This window comes from Lithobates pipiens, unplaced genomic scaffold (assembly GCF_037356315.1).
Source record: "Lithobates pipiens isolate NorthernLeopardFrog02 unplaced genomic scaffold, aLitPip1_a1.2 Scaffold_69, whole genome shotgun sequence".
NCBI classification, from domain to species: domain Eukaryota; kingdom Metazoa; phylum Chordata; class Amphibia; order Anura; family Ranidae; genus Lithobates; species Lithobates pipiens.
In genome coordinates, this window is record NW_027507891.1 from 1,147,522 (window position 1) to 1,174,997 (window position 27,476).

The 27,476-nt window shown below is 47.6% G+C and overlaps 1 protein-coding gene across 1 annotated transcript in view; it reads left to right on the forward strand.

Moving 5' to 3' along the window:
- GRM7 (glutamate metabotropic receptor 7) overlaps positions 1-27,476 on the forward strand; it is a 453,740-nt gene that overhangs the window by 335,962 nt on the left and 90,302 nt on the right. The window contains 1 exon segment of the mRNA XM_077467955.1: positions 13,542-14,474. Within this exon segment, the coding sequence (XP_077324081.1) occupies positions 13,542-14,474 (933 nt within the window).

Consider the following 27,476-nt stretch of genomic DNA (forward strand, 5'->3'; position numbering starts at 1 on the left):
AGGAGAGGACACAGGAGAGGACACAGGAGAGGACACAGGAGAGGACACAGAATGGGGACACAGGAGAGGACACAGGAGAGGACACAGAATGGGGACACAGGAGAGGACACAGGAGAGGACCCAGGAGAGGACACAGGAAGGGGACACAGGAGAGGACACAGAACGGGGACACAGGAGAGGACACAGGAGAGGACACAGAATGGGGACACAGGAGAGGACACAGGAGAGGACACAGGAGAGGACACAGAATGGGGACACAGGAGAGGACACAGGAGAGGACACAGGAAGGGGACACAGGACAGAGATAAGGAGAGGACACAGAATGGGAAACAGGAGAGGATACAGAACGGGTTACAGAACGGGGACACAGGAGAGGACACAGGAAGGGGACACGGGACAGGATACAGAACAATGACACAGGAAGGGAACACAGAACGGGGACACGGGAGAGGATACAGAATGGAACACAGAACGGGGACACAGGAGAGGACACAGGAAGGGGACACGGGACAGGATACAGGAGAGGACACAGGAAGGGGACACGGGACAGGATACAGAACAGGGACTTGGGAAGAGGACACAGGAGAGGATACAGAACGGGACACAGAACAGGGACACAGGAGAGGACACGGGACAGGATACAGGACAGGATACAGGAAGGGGACACGGGACAGGACACAGGAAGGGGACACGGGACAGGACACAGGACAGGATACAGGAGAAAACACAGGAAGGGGACACGGGACAGGACACAGGACAGGATACAGGAGAGGACACAGGAAGGGGACATGGGACAGGAGACAGAACGGGACACAGGACGGGGACACAGAACAGGGATACAGGACAGGACACGGAACAGGACACAGGGCGGGAATACAGGACGTGGACACAGGGCAAGACGGCGAAACAGGATGGGTATGCAGGATGGGGACACAGGGCAGGGACAGGACGGGGGCACAGGATGGGGACACAGGGAAAGATGGGGACACAGGACAGGGACACAGGACACAGGATGAAGACACAGGACGGGGACACAGGGCAAGATGGGGACACAGGACGAGGACACGGGACAGGACACAGGACGGGACACAAAATGAGACTCAGTTTTACTTTCATGGTGCAATGAAGTCCAGGCAGACAGCTAAAGACAGTGAAAGGAAAAGCAGCGGACTGATGGGCTCTCTGTCACTCTGCTCTCTCCTCCTATCAGCATGTCTCTTATTAGCACTGCAGTAAACTTATTGGCCCCTTGTGCTGCACCCTCCTTTCCCAGTCTGAGCTCGGCTGTACAGGGCATTGCAGGAGGTTGCTACCATTGACTTCCAGGCAGCGGCTTGCATTGAATGAAGTATCAATCGATCCAGAGCTGCATTATTTCTCTCAGTTTTTACATTCAGCTGTGATTGATCCAAAGTCTGTTCCTCGGTCTATTCCCCATCCACGCTGCGGCAGAGCGTCACCGGCCGGCGCTGCCAGACAATACAAACACCACACTGATTATTTTTGGGCCGCCGGTGACATGATAATGGCGAGATTTCCTCGGCTGCTCCATGCGGCGTTCCCATTATCTCTGCGCCAGGCGTCGCAGAGAAATCGCTGCCCGCTCCTGGCACACGGCGCCCCCTGGAAGAGACGACTCGCCTTGTTTACCGGAGGATTGCGGATCAGGATTTATGGGGTGTTAGATGGGCTTAATGCACATGTTTGTAAAGCCATATTGATAATTATACACGGTATAAATCACCGGCGCCATTCTCCGGGAAGCCGGCGGTGATATATTGCTGTCTGCTGGAAGACGGAGAAACAAAAATCTGAGGTGCGTGTCGAAGCGGCCGCCGGATTAACCCCCCGCCTTCCTTTCTCCGAGGACTGGAGGCTCCATGGAAGAAGAAGAAAACACAACGCGGTATTATTACCCGCGGATGGCGGCTCCCCTGTGGAGGCAAAACCAAGAAGAATTGCCGCCTCGTATAACAGAACACGTTCCAACCGACCATCGCAAACCGTCCTTCCTAAAACTGAATCGGGGCTCCTCCTAGTGACAGCGGTCTGTCCCCGCTCCCAGTGACAGCGGTCTGTCCCCGCTCCTAGTGACAGCAGTCTGTCCCCACTCCTAGTGACAGCGGTCTGTCCCCCCTCCTAGTGACAGCGGTCTGTCCCCACTCCCAGTGACAGCGGTCTGCCCCCCCTCCTAGTGATAGCGGTCTGTCCCCGCTCCTAGTGACAGTGGTCTGTCCCCACTCCTAGCGACAGCGGTCTGTCCCCCCTCCTAGTGACAGTGGTCTGTCCCCGCTCCCAGTGACAGCGGTCTGCCCCCCCTCCTAGTGATAGCGGTCTGTCCCCGCTCCTAGTGACAGTGGTCTGTCCCCACTCCTAGTGACAGCGATCTGTCCCCCCTAATAGTGACAGTCCTGCCATCACCAGACTCTATGTAACCAAGAAGTGGCTGGAGGAGGATGCAGGAGATTAGCAGCACCAAAGATGCCATAAGGCAGGGTTACTCAAACTACGGCCCTCCAGCTGTTGCGAAACTACACATCCCATGAGGCATTGTAAAACTCTGACATTCACAGACATGACTGGGCATGATGGGAATTGTAGTTCCTGAACAATTGGAGGGCCATAGTTTGAAGACCCCTGCCATAAAGGATGAAAGTATTGATTTTATTTAAGAAACTGTCAATTATTTGATTGGCTCAGGTGGGGTCAATGTGACGTTTATTAGAGGAACCGCCGCGATCTCCACGTTATGCGGTTTTATTTGGGCTTGTGGTTGGTGGAAGGCAGAGACCGCGGAGGGAATAATCCGATGTCATTCCACTGTCCCGGTATTTGCAAGTCAATTGAGCCGACAAAGCTAATAAAAAGAAATGGGATCTGTGTAAATTGTGCACATTACGGTGGAGTGATTAATTCTTGGTGTTAAACCACAAATGATTCCTTTGATCTCCATGAATGTTGGAAGAAGATGCTGAGCGCGGTGACACGGCTTATCTGTGAGGACGAGGCGGTGAGTGCCGGTGACAGATAGGCCTCCTCTATGGGCACTGACCTCATCACCTTGGATGGTGCAGATACTGATGGAAAGACTCACCATCTGACCTTCTGCACCCAGACTTAGGAGGCCTGTCAGCCTCCGGTCCCCGTTGGATGATGAAGAAGGATTGCATAAAACAAGCGAGCGCTCCATTGTTCACGTCTCCTTCACTCAAACCCTTTAATGAGCTGAGAGACTAATGACTTTCACTCAACCGGTCAATAGTAGGAGGTTGAGGAACTCGGCCTCTACTCTACCCTTCCCCCCAAGACAGGTGACCATGAACCCAGACAAATAGACCTGCTTAGGATAACCACTCCAGCTTGATGAATTGCAACCTAAGCTGGAGACTGATTGATAGAGATCTTATCTGCAGGATGAATTGCATTGACCAGACAAGATGGGAGGCCCAGCTGACCTCCCCCTAAAATGTCAAGGCTTGAAAATGATTGTTGGCTTTGGACCACGATTGCCTCTCACTCTATCAATATTCTCACACTCCAATCCGCCTCTAAATCTGTCTCCAGATGCTATACAGGCCCAACGCGATTCGCACGCCTTTCCCCGGATTCCTCCAACGCCTCTTTTCAGAGCTTCTCTTTCCCAGATGTTCTTCATACGTGACGACCAATCTCCATGTTTTCCAGATCATGGAAGGTCCTTAAACTATAACAAACATTTGCCCTTTCCCTAAGGACCGCCGGTATCTCCTATTACATTTGAAGCCTTCTCACGAGATCTCAATTCAGATTGTGTAGCAGCATAAGAAACTATCACAAAGTGTGGAAACAACATGGACACATCCTTATGGACACCTTCCTTATCAACAGAAGGCTTGCTAGCATTCTCCTAGATAGACGTAATAAACTCTCCAAAACCTGAACCCCATTGATGGAATCCGCTCCCCCTTCCATGTCCCCAAAAAGCTATACATTGCTATAGGCATTGAAGCCCTTCTGGTCAGGGTGTCCCCAATATCTTCTTCTTCTTCTCCTCTTCTGTTTCCTATCCTCCATGTCTTCCACTCTTCCTTTTCCCCTCTCCCTCCTCCCGTTTACATTGGCTTTCCTCTGTACAACCCCCCCCCCCCCCCACATTCAACCCATGAGTGTCTCCCACGATTTACCCCCCTTATTCTTATCTACTTTTTATCTGTACAATGTGAATTATTACTGTATAACAAGTATGAGACTTGCAATACTCCTTCATCTTTATTTTAATAATCGTTCTTGTCTCTAATGACTAAGGCACACTGGAGCTTTTCCACATGTTGGTTACATTTCATATATCTATACGGGTTATGCTCTCTATCCTATAAAACTTCAATAAAAACTTATCGAAAGTGAAATGATTGTAGGCCAAGGGGGTCAAAGAGATAAAACCATCTGAGGGGTAAGAAGACCAACATAAGTCGTATCCCCCAACTCTGAGGTGCGAAAGAGGGAAACTTTCAGAGCAAAGGATTCATCGGAAGGACATTTCTCTGCCGTTCCCCCATTGTACGCAGACCACAAAGAATGAATCCATAAAAGATTTATTGGTTGAACCCACAGGTGCTGATTTCATCACTGCTTTTCCTTTATACTTCTCCTGGTTTACAATAACATCTTTAATCTTTTAGGAAAGTCTTTCTTAACCTTTTTACCCCAGAGGAACCCCTAAAATAATATTCAAGTCTGAAGGAACCCTTAAAGAAACAAATTCACCAGGATTCAATGGGGAGAATGCCACTGACAGTGGTGGTCAGTAGGAAGAATGTAACCCCTAAAGTGGTGTTTAGCATGCCCCCCTTACAGACAGCCAAAAAGATAATTGAGGCCATGGTGGTGGTCTTGGAACTATACGATCTCCGATGGAAGGTCCACCAGCTACAGGGCAAGGAACCCTCTGGAAACCCCACAAGGAACCCTCTGGAAACCCCACAAGGAACCCTCTGGAAACCTCACAAGGAACCCTCTGGAAACCCCACAAGGAACCCTCTGGAAACCCCATAAGGAACCCTCTGGAAACCCCACAAGGAACCCTCTGGAAACCTCACAAGGAACCCTGGTTAAGAATAGCTGATTTGGAATTTGCATGAAGGTCTAGAAGAGGGGTCTCCAAACTTTCTAAACAAAGTGCCAGTTTACTGTCCTTCAGATGATTGGGGGGTGGGGGGTGGGGGGTGGACTGTGCCCATTGGGAGTAGAAAAGGTTCCAACAACAGTGGGGAGAAAAAACACATCTTTGGTGTCAGTGGGAGGAATCGGAGGGGGGGGGGGGGGGAGGCGGCAGCAGCACAAATAAATCCAAATTTGGCTTTAAGTTCTTTTATTTCTTTATAAGAACTCAGATGGAATTGCTTTGCCCAGCTGCCAGTCAGCCTTGGAACACCTCCCTACCTATTTCATGTTCCCTGCCATTATACTCTAACATAGTTATCTGCAGTTTTTGTTTTCTTGTCTACATTGAAAGTGCACTTGTTGGCATCGCTCGCACGTTTGGCAGGCGTTGAAGCTGCAATAAATTGAAAACCAGAGACTGTGTGGTTTGAACAATATGCACCTGTCTGCGCTGTCTTTCAGCCGGTTGGAGCTCGGCGTTCTGTCGGCATGTCATTGTGTCGCTCACTTCGCCTTGATGAGCTGCATTGTGCGTTCCCACCATGCCTGATACCCTTTGAAATGGCTGGACGGACAGACTTAAGGGTCTATAGGCCTTTTCTGTGCCGATTCCTTGGCATGAAACTTCTTTATCGCCGGCGTTTCATTCCCGGCTGAAGGTTGCAGTCGGGCACCAATTATATTCCTGACAACATGGATTTTTGTGTGATGCTTCCGAGTACGAATCCATTGCCTAATCTCTCCTTTCCATGCAGCTTATCGGTCGGCTTGCATTTCATTAGCTATTTTACAGCCAGAGGTGAGAGAAGAGAGGCAAATCTTTGTGCCGCTGCTGGTTATAAAGCTATTTGGGTGCACTGTAACGAGGGGACGTGAAAGAAGTCTCCATAATTACGGCCCTGTGCCGCTGCTATCTCGGGAGACAGGATGTTCGGGGTAAATGAGTTATCTGCGGGCTGTCACTTCGCTTGAAGTTCACACAGTTGGTAAAGCTCTGAAACCCAACCAGGCAGACAGTCTTAGCTGAGCAACATGGTGCCACAGACAAAGCGGGGGGCTGGGGATTATGGGGAAGGAGGGTGGGGGGCCGACACAGAGGTCTGGCGCAGGAAATTTTAGAGGGAAGGCAAAATAAAAAAAATAATAAAACAGAGAGAAAAAAAATAGGACGGCAACAATGAAGCCACGAAATGCGCTTGTTAAATGAAAGGAGAGCTACAATCAAAACGCATATATATGTATATATATCTATAGCCTGTGGTCTCATATTGTATGTAAGGACATTGAAGACCACCTACGTTCTGGAGCAGAAGAGAGCGTCACTACTGGGGGCACACAGAATAAGGTAAGTACTCTTCTCTGGTCCCTAGACTAGCCTCAAACTTATTCCCTAAAAGAACCCTTGCAAAAATGTCCAGGTCTCAAGGAACTTCCTGCTTAGAGTAATCCATTGGTGGTGAATTGGTGGTGATCAGTGGAAAGAAGGCTGCCCTTCAGTGGTGGTCAGAATGCCGCCATTAATGTTGTGCCTTTTGGCTCTGCCAAATGTCGTTGGCCCTGGAACCATGCAGAGACCATCGTAGAGGAGGCCACAGCTCAGGAACCCCCGGCCACCCCTGGAGGAACCCAGAGAATGGCTGCTCTGGATAAAACAAGAGTTTGTCCTTATTATACAGGAGAGGCCTCTACCATACGGAAATTGTTATTAGCGGAGTTTAGTGTTAAGGTTTTTGGTGGCTCTCATTAAACATTCTCAATACATTTCATTCCAAATGAAAATTTGGATACATTTTTTGTTATTAGGAATTCGGATGTGTCCAAATTCCAAATCACAATAGTAACAAATGTAAACGAATCCTCCGAAATAATGAAAGTAAATTTGTCTGAAATAACAAAATTTGATTTGAATTTGGAAGCGAATAAGAAATGTAAACACATTGCAATTCTAAGCCCTTGTACACACGGTCAGAGAATCCGACGGAATGTGTCCGATCGGACCGCTTTGTCGGATATTCCGACTGTGTGTGGTCTCCATCGGAATATCCAACGGACCAACTTTTCCAACTTGCCGGTAAAATTTTCCGACAAAATGCTCCGATCGGACATACTCCGATCATGTGTAGCCTACTCCGACGGACAAAGTGCCACGCATGCTCAGATCAAATTCCTAGACCAAAGCTATTGGCTACTAGCCTGAACGTAGTCCCGTCCTAACGAAATAACGTCATCACGTTCTGTACAATCGGATTTTCCAACAACTTAGTCCGACCGTGTGTATGCAACATCACTTCCGGACCTCGTCCAGAATTAATCTGTTGGAATTACTCCGTCGGATTTGGTTGTCGGAATCTCCATTCGTGTGTACGGGGGCTTAGATGTGAAAAATTTCCGCAGGAGCATTTGAATTAAAAAAAAAAATAAAAAATTCAAATTCGGTCAAAGTGAATTCAATTTGGTTAAATTAAAAAAAATGTGAATGAAATTTGAAAAAGAAATGAAACTAAAGGAATTCTGAAAATGTATTTACGGAATGTAACTAAACAAAATGAGTTCAATTAGTTGTCTCAGGCCAACAACTATTCCCAACATTAGTGACAGTAGGAAGGATCTGGTGGGGTGTTTTAGTGGTGTGCCAATCGCCATTTTAAGTGCCGTTACTAAAGAAAAATGCCAGATATGTTCTCCAGCAAGGCGGCCAGAGAAAAAAAAGCAGATACTTTGGGTGACAAATGTGGCCTAACGGACCTGAACATTGGCTGGGAACACAACGCTTGATATTGAGGAACGGAGGTCGACCTTTCATACACATGGATAGGAAAAGACGGCATTGATTGCACCAAGAGAGACATACAGGACAGATGCCAGTGATTGGCTTTGGCTGTCTGCCGGCTCCAACGTCCTGACCACTTGGGTTTGTTAGAAGACAAAGTCATGTCTTCCCCCCCCCCCCCAAAATATTTCACCTAAGCCGTCCTCATGGCTTAACTTGAAGCCAATCTGAATGGGGAATCTTTTTGGCGGTGAATCAATCAGCAGCCAAATCCTTCAACTCTTCATCAACCCAACGAGCTCCCATTTCCGGGCCACCTCCGGTTTGCAGAGCAATCACTCTCATCATGAAGTGAGAAAATATATAAAATAGTTACATTATTAAATTGTAATATTGTAAAATGTTTTGTTTTGCGTCTATTAAGGTTACTTAATAGTATAATAGTTTACCTTGCAGTATAAACAAGGAAGCAAATAAACCTCTATAGTGTATAAATGTCCAGAGAGGAAAAAACAATTCATAGCATACAAGTGTTACAAAATATACAATATACACAAATATACAATATACACAAAATATACAATATACTCAAATATACAATATATACAAATATACAATATACACAAATATACAATATATACAAATATACAATATATACAAATATACAATATACACAACATATACAATGTACACAAATATACAATATATACAAATATACAATACACACAAAATATACAATATATACAAATATACAATATACACAAATATACAATATACACAAATATACAATATATACAAATATACAATATACACAACATATACAATGTACACAAATATACAATATATACAAATATACAATACACACAAAATATACAATACACACAAATAAACAATATACACAACATATACAATATACACAAATATACAATACACACAAATATACAATATACACAACATATACAATATACAAATATACACAACATATACAATACACACAAATATACAATACACACAAATATACAATATACACAACATATACAATATACACAACATATACAATACACACAAATATACAATACACACAAGCTATCCATCCTTCCATAGGGATAATGTATGTAAGTGGGATACACAGGAAACTAAAGTGGGTTGTAGATTTGGTGTCATCCAAGGTAACGTTCTTATCTTCAGTCTTCATTTATGATGAAATCTGATTCCAGAAAAACATTTCCCTCCTGACTCCGCACCGTTCTTTGTTACTTAGCATGTTTATCTCTTCATGATCCTTTTGTTTTCTACTTGTCTGGCACTGTATATAACCGTCATCATACTGCGGCCGGTTGGCACGGCTGCACGAATTGTCGTAGGTGTACGTCAGCCGATTTAAGAGCGATACGGGGCGTGCGGCACGACGCCGGAGCTAGGACCAGATATAGGATCCGCCCCGGATGCCAAATGCTGTAGGTACGCCCCTGAAACAAACAGATCCCCATTCTGGCAGGGGAGGAGAGAGAGATCTGCTGTTCCTAGTGATCAGGAACAGCGATCTCTCTCCTCCTCCAGTCAGTCCCCTCCCCCCACAGTTAGAGACACCTCCCAGGGAACACATTTAACCCCATTGATCGCCCCTTAGTGGTAACCCCTTCCCTACCAGTGACATTTATACAGTAATCAGTGGCCTTTCTAGCCCTGATCGCTGTATAAATGTCGCTGGTCCCAAAAAAGAGTAAAAAGTGTCCGGTGTGTCCGCCGCAGTGTCGCAGTCCCACTAAAAATAACAGATTACCACCATTACTAGTAAATAAATAAATAAATAAAAATGCTATAAATCTATCCCCTATTTTGTAGACGCTATAACTTTTGCGCAAACCAATCATAGATTTATTGTGATTTTTTTTTACCAAAAATATGTAGAAGAATACGTATCGGCCTAAACAGATGCAGATATCTGTATTTTCTTTGGATATTTATTATAGCAAAAATGTAAATCAAAATTTGTCGCTCTTTTTTTATTTATAGCACAAAAAAATAAAAACGCAAAGGTGATTAAATTCCACTAAAATAAATCTCTATTTGTGGTAAAAAAAAGGAGGTCAATTTTATTTGGGTACAGCGTCACAGGACCGCGCAATTGTCAGTTAAAGCGACGCAGTGCCATAGTGCAAAAAATGGCCTGGTGATTGACTAGACGCTTACCGGGCACCTAAACCCCCTTCCTGCCCAGACCAATTCTCAGCTTTCAGCACTGTTGCATTTTGAATGACAATTACTCGGTCATACAACGCTGTACACAAATTACATTTCTATCATTTTTTTCCCACAAATAGAGATTTCTTTTAGTGGAATTTCATCACCTCTGAGGGGGTTTCATGTTTAAAAAGACTTGAAAAAAAATACAAAACCATTTTATATTTTGTTATTACATTTTTCAAACAGACACATTTTTTTCCTTCATTGATGAGGCTGCACTGCTGGGCACTGATAGGCTGCACTGCTGGGCACTGATAGGCTGCACTGCTGGGCACTGATAGGCTGCACTGCTGGGCACTGATGGGCTGCACTGCTGGGCACTGATAGGCTGCACTGATGGGCACTGATGGGCTGCACTGATGGGTACTGATAGACTGCACTGCTGGGCACTGATAGACTGCACTGCTGGGCACTGATAGACTGCACTGCTGGGCACTGATAGGCTGCACTGATGGGCTGCACTGATGGGTACTGATAAGGCGGCTCTTGTGGGCACTGATAGATGGCACTGGTGGGCACTGATAGGTGGCATGGGTGGGCACTAATAGGTGGCACTGATGGGCGGAACTGAAGGGCATTGATAGGTGGCACTGAAGGGCACTAATAGCTGATAGATGGGCACTGATGGGTGGCAGTGATGGGCAGCATTACTAGGTGGCACTGATGAGGCACTGATTGGCACCACTGGTGGGCATTTATAGGTGGCACTGATGTACTGTGGGCACTGATTGGTGGGCACTGTTGTGGCACTGATTGCTGGCATTGGCAGGCAGTACTGGTGGGCACAGAGGCTCTTTTGGCTTTTTTCTGTTAGCGCTGATCACGTGGTAAGGGGCCAGGATCGACCCCTTACTCCGATCTGTGATCACCCGTGTCTCATTGACTCGAGTGATCACAGCGCATGCCGTGCGCCCCTTCAGGGGGACATGGCCAGATTTGAAAGGGGTGGACATCAATAAATGGCCTCCCGGCAAAGCAGTTCGGTGCTGTAACCGTCATTTGGCAATATCGCGGATCTGAACAGGTTAAGGGGGTAAATCCTTCCGGTCCTTAAGTGGTTAATTGATTTATATCTCTTACTGTGCCTGAACTTACTTGTGTTTTGTTTAAACATTAATAACAAATGTAACAATGCCGGATCTTCCAGACTGCCTCTTCCCTGAAGTCCTTTGTCTCTCACCACCTGACTAGTCCAAGTCTCCCACACACTTCCTGTACATCATTTCCTGTCCTGAGCTTCACAAACCAGTCCAACAAGTTCATTTACATATTAATACGGGAGGCCTAACTTCTAAAACAGTGCCTTAGTCATATATTTCTATATTATATATATATTATATAATTTCTATATTTCTGCTATAAAAATAACTAAAATAGCCATAGCAACACAAATAAATTTGTTGTGACTTTTAAATTACATAGTAAAATGAGGCAGCCTATAAAGTACTACTACGCTGGTATTGGGCCCCATCCCACATTGCGAGATCCAACCCAGCTCACAGCGAAATATGCTTTCGGGGATGTGGTCAGCGGGGAGACGAACGTCACATATGGTGGTCCTGTCCCCGCCTGGTGGGTTTCTGGTCAAGGGTGTTTGGACTTCTGTTCACGTTCTTCCACGTGCCCACCCGCAAAGATGCCAAATTGGCCTTACTCCATCGCCCAATCCCAGGCCTTTTCTCCTACCAACAGAAATTGGCCCCCTATGCAATTATTGCAGCTAAACGAACAATAGCCGTGGCTTGGAGGAAACCAACAGTCTCATTCATGGAAGTGAAGAACGTCCCTCATGATTAATGAGAAGATGACTAGTATCCTCCATGATTCCCAGGCTAAATTTCTCAAGGTGTGGGGCCCATGGTGGTCTTACGCTCTTGTGGCCCTGCACCCGACCAGCCTGGGCCTTCCAACTTCATTTCTCCTACCCTTGGACTGGGGGAACCCTCTCTTCTCCTATCTGAGCCTCTTTTCTCTCTTCTTGTTTTGCACTCTCAGTTCCGGCTTCCCTCTGCCCACCGCACCCTTCCCTTCCCTTCCCTTGCCCTCTTTTCCTCTATTTTATTTATTTTTTATCCTTCAAATCGACCCCCTTTTGTTGAATACGAGTTTCATTAAAGGTTTTTTTCCCCATTTATTGTGGATTGTCCACCCCCAAATCCCTGAGCAATGCTGATCAGACACCTTGCGTTGGCCCCTGGCTTCCATTCAGAGGGTAAACTTTGATAGTTTCTTTTATGAAATTTGTTTATATGTGTTTTTTTATCTCATACTCTCCGCTCCTATCCCCTGTGTACGATTATTGTTGTTTTATATCTTCTTTATATTTTCAATAAAAATATTTACCAGAAATTACATATAAAATTTCCTTATGTTGCTCTTTATCCAGACCTGATTTTTTATTTTTTTTTGGTTAGTGTGGGGAGATGAGAGGAGATGAGGGGAGATGAGGGAGATGAGGGGAGATGAGGGGATATGAGGGGAGATGAGGGAGATGAGGGGAGATGAGGGAGATGTGCGGGGAGATGAGGGGAGATGAGGGAGATGAGGGGAGATGAGAGGAGATGAGGGGAGATGAGGGAGATGAGGGGAGATGAGGGGAGATGAGGGGAGATGAGGGAGATGAGGGGAGATGAGGGAGATGAGGGGAGATGAGAGGAGATGAGGGGAGATGAGGGGAGATGAGGGGATATGAGGGAGATGTGCGGGGAGATGAGGGGAGATGAGGGGAGATGAGGGAGATGAGGGGAGATGAGGGAGATGAGGGGAGATGATGGAGACTGGCCACCAAGCTGTCTTTCTTTCCACCATAAAGTATGGGAATGGTTGAGGGCAGTATGTTGGGTTGGCGGCTCCCATAAAAAGAAGGACTCATAAAGCCGTTTCCACGTAGAACTGGAGGAAGACCAAAAACTCCACAGGAAAAAGTCCAAAATGATTAATTCCAAGAAAAGCTGCAAAGAGAATCCAATGAGTTGGTTTAGGTGTCACGGGGTAATAAGGGGTAATAAGGGGTAATGAGGGGTAATAAGGGGTAATAAGTGATAATAAGGGGTAATAAGGGGTAATGAGGGGTAATAAGTGGTAATGAGGGGTAATAAGGGGAAATGAGGGGTAATAAGGGGTAATAAGTGATAATAAGGGGTAATAAGGGGTAATGAGGGCTAATGAGGGGTAATAAGTGATAATAAGGGGTAATAAGGGGTAATGAGGGGTAATGGGGGGTAATGAGGGGTAATGAGGGGTAATAAGTGATAATAAGGGGTAATGAGGGGTAATGAGGGGTAATAAGGGGTAATAAGTGCAGAAGTATACTAGGCCTCTTTTGGCGGTCTTGTGGTGATGCGCGGTTCCATGCTCTCTGTCACCATCTCTCGTTTCTTTCCAGGTTGAAGACATGCAATGGTCGAAGGCGTTCCATGAAATTCCACCTTCCGTCTGCAGCTTGCCTTGCAAAATGGGGGAGAGGAAGAAGATAGCGAAGGGCATGCCCTGCTGCTGGCAGTGTGACCCGTGTGACGGCTACAAATACCTCCACGATGAGGTCACCTGTTTCCGTTGTGACTTCAGCATGCGCCCCAATAAAAACCGCACCGGCTGTGACCCCATCCCCATTATCAAGCTGGAGTGGCACTCTCCCTGGGCCGTAATTCCAGTCTTTTTGGCTATGCTTGGAATAATTGCTACCATCTTTGTCATGGCGACCTTCATACGGTACAATGACACCCCCATAGTGCGGGCATCTGGCCGGGAGCTCAGCTACGTCCTGCTGACGGGGATCTTCCTCTGCTACATCATTACTTTCCTCATGATAGCGAAGCCGGACTTGGGCGTCTGCTCCTTCCGACGCATCTTCTTAGGATTAGGAATGTGTATCAGTTATGCCGCCCTTTTAACCAAAACCAACCGGATCTACCGGATCTTTGAGCAGGGTAAGAAGTCGGTGACGGCACCGCGGCTCATCAGCCCAACCTCGCAGCTGGCCATCACCTCTAGTTTAATATCCATCCAACTTTTAGGAGTTTTTATTTGGTTTGGAGTCAATCCTCCCAACATCATCATTGACTATGGTCCGGAAACGCCGGATCCAGAACAGCGCCGAGGGGTCCTGAAATGTGACATTACGGATCTACAAATTATCTGTTCCCTGGGATACAGCATCCTCCTGATGGTAACATGCACTGTGTACGCCATCAAGACCAGGGGCGTCCCGGAGAATTTCAACGAAGCAAAGCCCATTGGCTTCACAATGTACACAACCTGTATAGTTTGGTTGGCCTTCATTCCAATATTTTTTGGAACCTCACAATCTGCAGAAAAGGTAAGTAGATCCACTTATCACCGACATCCAAATCCATCGTTTGTATCATCTGTTTATCGGTGTATATGACTCTCTTCTGCCGCGTCCACGCGATCAGACTATCGAACGAGCGGACCTGCCCACACACGGGACTATCCGCCGGACTGTCCGAACGAGCGGACCTGCCCACACACGGGACTATCCGCCGGACTGTCCGAACGAGCGGACCTGCCCACACACGGGACTATCCGCCGGACTGTCCAAACGAGCGGACCTGCCCACACACGGAACTATCTGCCGGACTGTCCGAACGAGCGGACCTGCCCACACACGGGACTATCCGCCGGACTGTCCGAACAACTGGACCTGCCCACACACGGGACTATCCGCCGGACTGTCCGAACGAGCGGACCTGCCCACACACGGGACTATCCACTGGACTGTCCGAACGAGCGGACCTGCCCACACACGGAACTATCTGCCGGACTGTCCGAACGAGCGGACCTGCCCACACACGGGACTATCCGCCGGACTGTCCGAACGAGCGGACCTGCCCACACACGGGACTATCCACTGGACTGTCCGAACGAGCGGACCTGCCCACACACAGGACTATCCGCCGTACTTTTGAAATGAATGGACTTGCCCGCACACGGAGGAAAGTCCTTTCATTTTGAACGCGGCTCCAGGTAGCCGGGACTAGCGAAGGAAGTCAATGTCACCGCCTTCGGTGGCGAGATTGACATGTCGATCGCCCCGTCACCTGGTATGAATATTAAGGGGAACCCCCTATGCCAAAAAAATGGCGTGGGGGTCCCCCCTAGGTCCATATCAGACCCTTATCCGAGCACACAACCCGACCAGTGCTTTGGGGAAGGGGGGGTCCAGCGGCCCTCCCACCCCAAAGCACCTTGTCCCCATGTTGATGAGGACAAGGGCCTCTTCCCGACAACCCTGGCCGTTGGTTGTCGGAATCTGCGGGCGGGGGGCTTATCGGAATCCGGGAGCCCCCCGCCCGCAGACCCCAACAACCAACGGACAGGGTTGTCGGGAAGAAATGTAGCGAGAAGGCGCTCGCTACATTTCAAAAGTACGGCGGACTGGCACACACGCCGTATTGTCCGCCGGACTGCGAGTCCAGTGGACAAATTTTGTTGCAAAAATTTTTTTTCCACCGGATTGTTTGATCGCGTGTACGCGGCATTCGTGTCCTTTGTACATTGGGAACCATGTGCGTTTTACTTTACACGTAGAAAACTGAAGATGGTCCTAAATAAACAAGACCTATAAGCATGTCCGACATGGCAAAATGATTGTGGACACCAGACCATCAAACTTCTATGAGCTTCTTACACAAACTACTCCCAAACCGCGGCATTCATGTAGAATCACCACACCTCCCCCACCCCTCCGGGAAGACTTTACACAAGATTTTGGAAGGTTTCTGTGGGCATTTGTGCCTCTTTGTAAGGTCAGGTACTGACATTGGATGAGAAGACCCGGCTCACAGTTGGTGTTCCAACACAATACAGAGGTGATCAGTAGGGATAAGGTCAGGTGATCAGTAGGGATGAGGTCAGGTGATCAGTAGGGATGAGGTCAGGTGATCAGTAGGGATGAGGTCAGGTGATCGGTAGGGATGAGGTCAGGTGATCGGTAGGGATGAGGTCAGGTGATCAGTAGGGATGAGGTCAGGTGATCAGTAGGGATAAGGTCAGGTGATCGGTAGGGAGGAGATCAGGTGATCAGTAGGGATGAGGTCAGGTGATCGGTAGGGATGAGGTCAGGTGATCAGTAGGGATGAGGTCAGGTGATCGGTAGGGAGGAGATCAGGTGATCAGTAGGGATGAGGTCAGGTGATCGGTAGGGATGAGGTCAGGTGATCAGTAGGGATGAGGTCAGGTGATCAGTAGGGATGAGGTCAGGTGATCGGTAGGGAGGAGATCAGGTGATCAGTAGGGATGAGGTCAGGTGATCAGTAGGGATGAGGTCAGGTGATCAGTAGGGATAAGGTCAGGTGATCAGTAGGGATGAGGTCAGGTGAACAGTAGGGATAAGGTCAGGTGATAAGTAGGGATGAGGTCAGGTGATAAGTAGGGATGAGGTCAGGTGATCGGTAGGGATGAGGTCAGGCGATCAGTAGGGATGAGGTCAGGCGATCAGTAGGGATGAGGTCAGGTGATCAGTATACATTTTATTCAGTAAAAAAGCATAAATATCAGTGAAAACAAAATGATGCAGAATAATTTCTGAGAGATGTACAGAGAGCTGCAATGTCTCTATACAACACGTTGGGGATAATAGCAGCAATTATAGATCCCAGATCAATATTGGGACCAAGAAGGCCCGACGCGTTTCAAGGTTGTTACAAGATATAACCTCTTCCTCAGGGGACGATGATGCAGAGCAATCCCTCTATAAACATAGAGAACAAACAATATTTGCATTTAGTTACCATAATTCAAACATGAATGAAAACACATTGTGTGGTATATCGTAACCACCTGTATATATTATATAGCAATACGTGGTTAGGATATACAGCACAATATGTTTTCATTCATGTTTGAATTATGGGGACTAAATGCAAATATTGTTTATTTATTTATTTATTTTGATACAAATTTTGGAGACTTCTGCCTAATAAAGTCCCATGAGAGGAAAACCGGCTACTATATATCATACAAGGGATGTGGCAGCCGGTCTCATGTCCATCGAGTTTTTGGCACACCCGATAATCATAACAAGACGACAGAACGTCTGAAGTACAGCACAGAAAAGTCGGGTCACCAATCTAAATCTGGGGTCTGGCAGAGCTGTGTAGATCTCAGGTCCGGCTGAATGGGACACACGATGGGTGTTTAGGCGCGGTGAGCGGACGATCGCTGGAATCTGATTGGTTCTCTTGTATTATCGAGGGAAAAATAAATTGTGCTAGCCAAAAAACAAACAAAAATTGTAGAATTAATCTATAAGGAAGGCAGCAGAAATAAGTGGGATACACACACCTAACAGCAATAAGGAAGTATAAAAAACTGCGCCAACATACAAAAAATATTGTATACACCAACTTCCCAAAATAGAGAAAATTTGTAATAAATTAATAAATAATTGGTATACTTCAAAACTTATAACAAAATAGTGACAGTCAATATGAATCCATAATTAATGAGTTCATGAAAAAAAGTCCATAGATGGTCAACCCTTGCGATCCTATGTAAAAACACCACGGTGGTTGCACACACTTGAAACTGCGCACACGTGCCCGTCACCTTATAGTGAGTGCGCTTACCAGATTAAAGCTTAATGAGAGCGTGGTAAATATATCCTTAGTCGCCACAGGGTACTCCTCCTCTTAATGGATCAGCACACCATAATTATGAGCAGTATTCATATGCACACATCTTATTCAATGGTCCCACAGATTGCTATCAATGGCTCAAAGGAAAAAGAGGGAACCGACATAGTGTAATACTGATAAAAAGTTTAATAAGAGCAAGAAAAGGTAGCACACTTACAAGAACATCGAGTCAGTACAGGAACGGTTCCCCATTGACAACGTCAACTTATGACGAAACGCATCTGGGAAGGCACGCAGTGACGCCATCACGTTGCAGAAGTGGAGGACGGGCTCCCGAATGCCGGCCGGCTTTTTTTATGCTTTACCGTACATGCTGTACTGACTCGATGTTCTTGTAAGTGTGCTACCTTTTCTTGCTCTTATTAAACTTTTTATCAGTATTACACTATGTCGGTTCCCTCTTTTTCCTTTGAGCCATTGATAGCAATCTGTGGGACCATTGAATAAGATGTGTGCATATGAATACTGCTCATAATTATGGTGTGCTGATCCATTAAGAGGAGGAGTACCCTGTGGCGACTAAGGATATATTTACCACGCTCTCATTAAGCTTTAATCTGGTAAGCGCACTCACTATAAGGTGACGGGCACGTGTGCGCAGTTTCAAGTGTGTGCAACCACCGTGGTGTTTTTATATAGGATCGCAAGGGTTGACCATCTATGGACTTTTTTTCATGAACTCATTAATTATGGATTCATATTGACTGTCACTATTTTGTTATAAGTTTTGAAGTATACCAATTATTTATTAATTTATTACAAATTTTCTCTATTTTGGGAAGTTGGTGTATACAATATTTTTTGTATGTTGGCGCAGTTTTTTATACTTCCTTTGTATTATCGGTGGAGCGGCACCCTTGTTAAGATGGTTTGGTGATGGTTTTTGCAGACGGGAAGCGCTGGGCGGTGTTTCCGCTCGGCGGCGGCGGCGGTGGAATGCCCTTCTTTTGCCGTGTGATAAATGATTATGTAATGATTTTCTGTGAAGCATTACAAAGAATGGGAACATTGGAGGGTTATTTACTAAAACGCTGCGAGAACCTCTTATTATGTGATAAAAGGATTGCCGGAGAAAACACGGAATGTTTTACCGGTGGGATTTATATTATTACGGCACTAAGTGGCGCCTCGCTCCGCCGCTGTCCATTAGCACCTCTTCCCGCGCCGCGCAATGCTTCTTATTTACCGCTCGGCCTTATTACATTCGCTCTACAAGACGGGCCATTAAGGAGGAGAAGGCCGTTCCGGCTGCCCTTCCCGTAGTCCGGATACTTTCCATGTTTTCCACTCATTGGCCGAGTTCCGGGTGAATTACAAGCCGGGGGCATCGTTATTGTTGTCTGCAGCCTTGAAGCTGCTGATCTTCGCCCCCCGTTGTGTCCTTCCTATAGAAAGGCCGAGTATTGCTGCTTGTAGAACACGGAACATCGATCTCCGAGGTTTTTCTGCTACTAAAGCCGCCTTGTTTCTTCCGCTGATCAGCACAATTCCTCGTTGACTTGTCTCCGGCCTCAGATTTACTGATCCGGATTGGCTGACCCAGGAGAGGTCGGTGTGGAGTCCGGTGGGCAGCCCGATCAAGTCCTCAAGCCTCGGTGACGGGCGATTTCCATGCTGGCTGCTTCTGCCTTTCCTCTTGTTATTTGCGGAGATAATAAAAGATTTTGGACTCTTGAGGCCTTTGTTGCTCTTCTTGGTGAGGCGTCGTGTAATCGCAGTGTTGTCACCTTCTGGACCACGAGAGGACCGGCTGACATAAAACACACACAAGGCCACCTCTAATGACGTCTCCGAGGTGCCACCACAATGCCTTGTAGTCTGACAGCAACCGCTATAAAGATAATAGTGGAACGCGCATGCCCAGGAAAGAACGCGAGTGCAAGACACGAGGGCGGTGGTGGACCCGACCAGAATGATACAAGCAATGCTTCATACAATACATCATACAATGCTTCATACAATGCTTCATACAATGCTTCATACAATGCTTCATACAATACATCATACAATACATCATACAATACATCATACAATGCTTCATACAATACATCATACAATACATCATACAATACATCATACAATGCTTCATACAATGCGTCATACAATGCTTCATACAATGCTTCATACAATGCTTCATACAATACATCATACAATGCTTCATACAATGCTTCATACAATGCTTCATACAATGCTTCATACAATACATCATACAATACATCATACAATACATCATACAATGCTTCATACAATACATCATACAATACATCATACAATACATCATACAATGCTTCATACAATGCGTCATACAATGCTTCATACAATGCTTCATACAATGCTTCATACAATACATCATACAATGCTTCATACAATGCTTCATACAATGCGTCATACAATGCGTCATACAATGCTTCATACAATGCTTCATACAATGCTTCATACAATGCTTCATGCAATGCTTCATGCAATTCTTCATGCAATGCTTCATACAATACATCATACAATGCTTCATACAATGCTTCATACAATACATCATACAATGCTTCATGCAATGCTTCATACAATGCTTCATGCAATGCTTCATGCAATACATCATACAATGCTTCATGCAATGCTTCATGCAATACATCATACAATGCTTCATACAATGCTTCATACAATGCTTCATACAATACATCATACAATGCTTCATGCAATGCTTCATACAATGCTTCATGCAATACATCATGCAATGCTTCATACAATGCTTCATGCAATGCTTCATACAATGCTTCATGCAATGCTTCATGCAATACATCATGCAATGCTTCATACAATGCTTCATGCAATGCTTCATACAATACATCATACAATGCTTCATGCAATACATCATGCAATGCTTCATGCAATTCTTCATGCAATGCTTCATACAATACATCATACAATGCTTCATGCAATGCTTCATGCAATACATCATACAATGCTTCATACAATGCTTCATACAATACATCATACAATGCTTCATACAATGCTTCATACAATACATCATACAATGCTTCATACAATGCTTCATACAATGCTTCATACAATACATCATACAATGCTTCATACAATGCTTCATACAATTCTTCATGCAATACATCATACAATGCTTCATACAATGCTTCATACAATACATCATACAATACATCATACAATGCTTCATGCAATGCTTCATACAATGCTTCATGCACCCGACATGGAAGTTCCGGGATACCACTGATATATGAGCATAAAAGGAAGTCTGAAGTGCTCAAAAAAAGAAAAAGAAAACATAGTGATGAGCGGTCTGTTCTCCTATACACTATATGGCTAAAGGAGGGGGGGGGGCCCTCCAATGACGGGGTTCAGTGTCTGAAGTGAAGGGTCCCGGTAATCCTCCATCATACAAAGACATTGGTGACAATTCCAATCTTGTTTGGTGAAGACCCTTTTCTTTTCCACCATGACTGTGCCCCCCCCCCCCCACTACGTACAAAGCCAGCTCTACTGGATGACCAGTTTGGTGTGAAGGGACACCAGTGTCCTGCACAGAGCCCTGACCTTATCCCTACTGATCACCTTTGGTATGAGTTTTATCGCCAATGGTGAGCCAGGTCTTCTCATCCAACATCAGTATCTGACCTCACAAATGGGCACAAAGTCTTTCCAGATCAGTGGAGGATGTTCATTCCACAAAGTGGGACCAGCTCCATAGAGACTTTGATGAGTTTGGTGTGAAGGGACTCGACTGTCCTGCACAGAGTCCTGACTTCATCCATACTGATCACCTTTGGGATGTCTGGATTTCCATGACCAACAAATCAGCACTACAAACGAGGGGGAGTCCCAATTCCCTGAGACACGTGGCTCATGTTTTGGGACATACAGTAATAAGGTGATTATTGTTCTCTGGCTGGCTACAGCTTTCAGGACCTTTTAATAATGAATTCCGTTCTTCACCTACCAGCACAGTCTGAACCCTGCTGATGGTGAGCCGGGTCTTCTCCTCCGAAATCAGCACCTGACCCCACAAATGGGGACAAATTCCCACAGACACCCCCAAAACCTTGTGCAAAGTCTTCCCCAAGGAGTTGAAGGTGTTAAAGACACGAAGGAGGACCAGCTCCATATTAATGGCCATGTACAGCGTTCAGTAATTCGTATAATGCCGCCGCTTGTCCTCAGGGCCGTCTTTAAGGCAGGGCAAAAGGGGCAGCTGCCCTGGGCCCTGTCATTGTTGTGGGGCCCAAAGCAGCTGCCTCATACTTGCCAACTATCCCAGTTTACATTCCCTTGAGGTTTTAGTCCTGTGCTGTGTCCCGGTATCTCAGTGTGAAGTGCTGCTACTAATGCTGCCCAGCTCTGCCCTATTGTTGTGTACAGAGGACTCACCTGCAGACATGTGTTTACATGTAAATAACCGGCATTCATATGTAAATAGCTGAGGCCAACTGCATTGATATGTAAATAAAGGCGGCATTCATAGGTATATCATGCCCCCTGCAGTGAGGAGAAGATGTGCTGTAACCTATAGCAACCAGTGAGCAGTATTACTGTACAGCAATCTCTGGCAGACACTCAACAAGCAGAAATGTGCTGTAACCTCTAGCAACTAATCCGTGAGCCTTAAGGAGTGCTGTAACCTCTAGCAACCAGTCAGTAAGCAGTAATGATATGCTGTAACCTCTGGCAACCAATCGCAATCGCTGCCTGATCTGATACAGTACACTGATTTTAAGTCTAGCTGCTATTTATTGTCTGTCTCAGAGAAGGTGGAGAGCGAAATTCCATGCGGGGAGGGGGGCCCTTCGAAAATTTTTGCCCAGGGTCCAATCAATATTAAAGACGGCCCTGCTTGTCCTCTGATGTCTTGGTGGAGAGACGGGGTCCTCTGAGGTGACCCCCCGATAGGAAGACCCGGGGCAGATGTTTTCGGGGCTCCATTGTTGGGAAATGCTGAGATCCCCTCACTGGAGATTGTAGAGCCATTGAAGGGCTGCTGTGATTCCAGATAATAGTCTCCCCTCCCCCGAGGGATTCTGGGAAATGTGGAGAGAGAAGTCAGGAGAGCGAGACGCCTCCATTGTGGGGTGTGGGGGAGACACAAAGTACTGCAGAGAAATGTCGTCTCTCGGGGTCTCCAGATATAGAAATGCCAGCAGGTGATCCAACCACCGAAATCTCACTTATTACCGTCTGCTGTGTATGAGGAGCTTCTCCCTCCGGAGAACGTCGGAGGAACATAGGCACAGCGAGGGGGAGATTCCATCACCCCCCGGAGAGATCCAAAATCATATCTGGATAAGGGGGCAGATGTCCGCAGAGACGGGGGAGCGTGGCTGGAGATTGGGGCAAATCTGTCCACGTAGAAAAGAATGGCCAGGGGGAGGGGACATAGGGGCCACCTATGGGGGCAACTAGGAGATGGAACCAGAGAGTCACCCTGAGGCCTAACGAGGACATATAATATAGAAGCTGAGCCCAGAAAGACAGAGGACAGAGGACCGGTCACCAGTATTGTCTGTGATCTCCCTGCAGCAGAGGACAGAGGACCGGTCACCAGTATTGTCTGTGATCTCCCTGCAGCAGAGGACAGAGGACCGGTCACCAGTATTGTCTGATCTCCCTGCAGCAGAGGACAGAGGACCGGTCACCAGTATTGTCTGATCTCCCTGCAGCAGAGGACAGAGGACCGGTCACCAGTATTGTCTGATCTCCCTGCAGCAGAGGGCAGAGGACCGGTCACCAGTATTGTCTGTGATCTCCCTGCAGCAGAGGACAGAGGACCGGTCACCAGTATTGTCTGATCTCCCTGCAGCAGAGGGCAGAGGACCGGTCACCAGTATTGTCTGTGATCTCCCTGCAGCAGAGGACAGAGGACCGGTCACCAGTATTGTCTGATCTCCCTGCAGCAGAGGGCAGAGGACCGGTCACCAGTATTGTCTGTGATCTCCCTGCAGCAGAGGACAGAGGACCAGTCACCAGTATTGTCTGATCTCCCTGCAGCAGAGGGCAGAGGACCGGTCACCAGTATTGTCTGTGATCTCCCTGCAGCAGAGGACAGAGGACCGGTCACCAGTATTGTCTGATCTCCCTGCAGCAGAGGACAGAGGACCGGTCACCAGTATTGTCTGTGATCTCCCTGCAGCAGAGGACAGAGGACCGGTCACCAGTATTGTCTGTGATCTCCCTGCAGCAGAGGACAGAGGACCGGTCACCAGTATTGTCTGTGATCTCCCTGCAGCAGAGGACAGAGGACCGGTCACCAGTATTGTCTGATCTCCCTGCAGCAGAGGACAGAGGACCGGTCACCAGTATTGTCTGTGATCTCCCTGCAGCAGAGGACAGAGGACCGGTCACCAGTATTGTCTGATCTCCCTGCAGCAGAGGACAGAGGACCGGTCACCAGTATTGTCTGATCTCCCTGCAGCAGAGGACAGAGGACCGGTCACCAGTATTGTCTGTGATCTCCCTGCAGCAGAGGACAGAGGACCGGTCACCAGTATTGTCTGTGATCTCCCTGCAGCAGAGGACAGAGGACCGGTCACCAGTATTGTCTGATCTCCCTGCAGCAGAGGACAGAGGACCGGTCACCAGTATTGTCTGTGATCTCCCTGCAGCAGAGGACAGAGGACCGGTCACCAGTATTGTCTGTGATCTCCCCGCAGCAGAGGACAGAGGACCGGTCACCAGTATTGTCTGTGATCTCCCCGCAGCAGAGGACAGAGGACCGGTCACCAGTATTGTCTGTGATCTCCCTGCAGCAGAGGACAGAGGACCGGTCACCAGTATTGTCTGTGATCTCCCTGCAGCAGAGGACAGAGGACCGGTCAGCAGTATTGTCTGTGATCTCCCCGCAGCAGAGGGCAGAGGACCGGTCACCAGTATTGTCTGTGATCTCCCCGCAGCAGAGGACAGAGGACCGGTCACCAGTATTGTCTGTGATCTCCCTGCAGCAGAGGGCAGAGGACCGGTCACCAGTATTGTCTGTGATCTCCCTGCAGCAGAGGGCAGAGGACCGGTCACCAGTATTGTCTGTGATCTCCCTGCAGCAGAGGACAGAGGACCGGTCACCAGTATTGTCTGTGATCTCCCTGCAGCAGAGGACAGAGGACCAGTCACCAGTATTGTCTGTGATCTCCCCGCAGCAGAGGACAGAGGACCGGTCACCAGTATTGTCTGTGATCTCCCTGCAGCAGAGGGCAGAGGACCGGTCACCAGTATTGTCTGTGATCTCCCTGCAGCAGAGGACAGAGGACCGGTCACCAGTATTGTCTGTGATCTCCCTGCAGCAGAGGGCAGAGGACCAGTCACCAGTATTGTCTGTGATCTCCCTGCAGCAGAGGACCGGTCACCAGTATTGTCTGTGATCTCCCTGCAGCAGAGGACAGAGGACCGGTCACCAGTATTGTCTGTGATCTCCCTGCAGCAGAGGACCGGTCACCAGTATTGTCTGTGATCTCCCTGCAGCAGAGGACAGAGGACCGGTCACCAGTATTGTCTGTGATCTCCCTGCAGCAGAGGACAGAGGACCGGTCACCAGTATTGTCTGTGATCTCCCTGCAGCAGAGTGCAGAGGACCAGTCACACCATGTTTGCTTCACCATGTCCTTTATAGACTGATTCGGAATGTGAGAGGTCTGATTCCTGAATGGGAGGGATCTGCGTTTTGTAAATGGGAGGGGTCTGGCTCATTATAATCACCTGGTGCACTCTCAGTGTTCTGACGAGGAAAGTTTCAGGGTCTGCATCCCTTTAGAAGTATTTAATCCTAGAGAGTATCTCATCAAAAGTGAAATTCCTATTGCAGAGGATGCCTAATCTGACTCGTATCTTGGTGCAGACTTCTGGGTAAATCAGTGAGCCAATCACACAAGCAGGAAATGACATTTCTGGGGGGGCGGTCCTTATATCATCTGTGTACAGAGCGCCTCCAAGTGGCCATGTTACAGAAAATGACAGCGGCTGCAGATTGAAAAGGAAGGATCGTTCCTGATTACATCCAATCACAATATGACTTGTGTATATGAGAGATTCATTTTTTGTTTTATGTATTGTGTGGATTTTTTGTGGTGTGTGAGGAATGTTCTGGGGGGATTTCCATCCTGCTGTATGGTAGACAATGTGAACCGGAGGAGCTTGCACTCATAGAGGATCAATCATCTGATTGGCAGATGTGTGGATGGGATCAGATAGGGATTGGCGGTGTTTGTTTGGCGTTCTCCTTGCAGGCGCGGTTGCTCGCCGGCACCCACCTTCTCCCCATTAATTAATCAGGCTCCTTTGTAGCTATAAATTATGCACCAGAACTGTCTTTGAAGAGGCGGCAGAACAGCGGAGATGATAAAGGGAACATTCGGTAGCATGTCGAGCGCTATAGAGGCGTCCTTAGCAGAGAGAAGGTAGACTATTCATTGGATGGGGGGGCACGGAATCAATAGGGATCAGCTCAGCCATTAGAGCCATTCTTGTCTCGGCTCCCATTGTACGGTGTGATGAACAAGACCGCGCCGTCATCTCATGGAATGGACCTTATCGGTGCTAAATCATTCTTATTAGGAAAAGAGGAGCTCGGCGACTATTCAATGCAGAAATTGGAGGGGCGCCAGAGAGGGATCGGGCTGTGAGGAGATGATGGGGGAGGATTGGGGTGTGAGGAGATGATGGGGTAGGATTGGGGTGTGAGGAGATGATGGGGAAGGATTGGGGTGTGAGGAGATGATGGAGGGAGGATTGGGGTGTGAGGAGATGATGGGGGAGGATTGGGGTGTGAGGAGATGATGGAGGGAGGATTGGGGTGTGAGGAGATGATGGGGGAGGATTGGGGTGTGAGGAGATGATGGAGGGAGGATTTGGGTGTGAGGAGATGATGGAGGGAGGATTGGGGTGTGAGGAGATGATGGAGGGAGGATTGGGGTGTGAGGAGATGATGGAGGAGGATTGGGGTGTGAGGAGATGATGGAGGGAGGATTGGGGTGTGAGGAGATGATGGAGGGAGGATTGGGGTGTGAGGAGATGATGGAGGAGGATTGGGGTGTGAGGAGATGATGGGGGAGGATTGGGGTGTGAGGAGATGATGGGGGAGGATTGGGGTGTGAGGAGATGATGGGGGAGGATTGGGGTGTGAGGAGATGATGGGGGAGGATTGGGGTGTGAGGAGATGATGGGGGAGGATTGGGGTGTGAGGAGATGATGGGGGAGGATTGGGGTGTGAGGAGATGATGGGGGAGGATTGGGGTGTGAGGAGATGATGGGGGAGGATTGGGGTGTGAGGAGATGACGGGGGAGGATTGGGGTGTGAGGAGATGACGGGGGAGGATTGGGGTGTGAGGAGATGATGGGGGAAGATTGGGGTGTGAGGAGATGACGGGGGAGGATTGGGGTGTGAGGAGATGATGGAGGGAGGATTGGGGTGTGAGGAGAGGATGGAGGAGGATTGGGGTGTGAGGAGTGAGGAGGAGGATTGGGTGTGGGGGGAGGATTGGGGTGAGGAGATGATGGAGGGAGGATTGGGGTGATGGAGGAGGATGGGGGGAGGGGTGTGGGGGAGGATGTGTGGGAGGGGGGGTGTGAGGAGATGATGGGGGAGGATGGGGTGTGAGGGTGGACGGGGGAGGATTGGGGTGTGAGGAGATGGTGGGGGAGGATGGGGTGTGACGGATGCA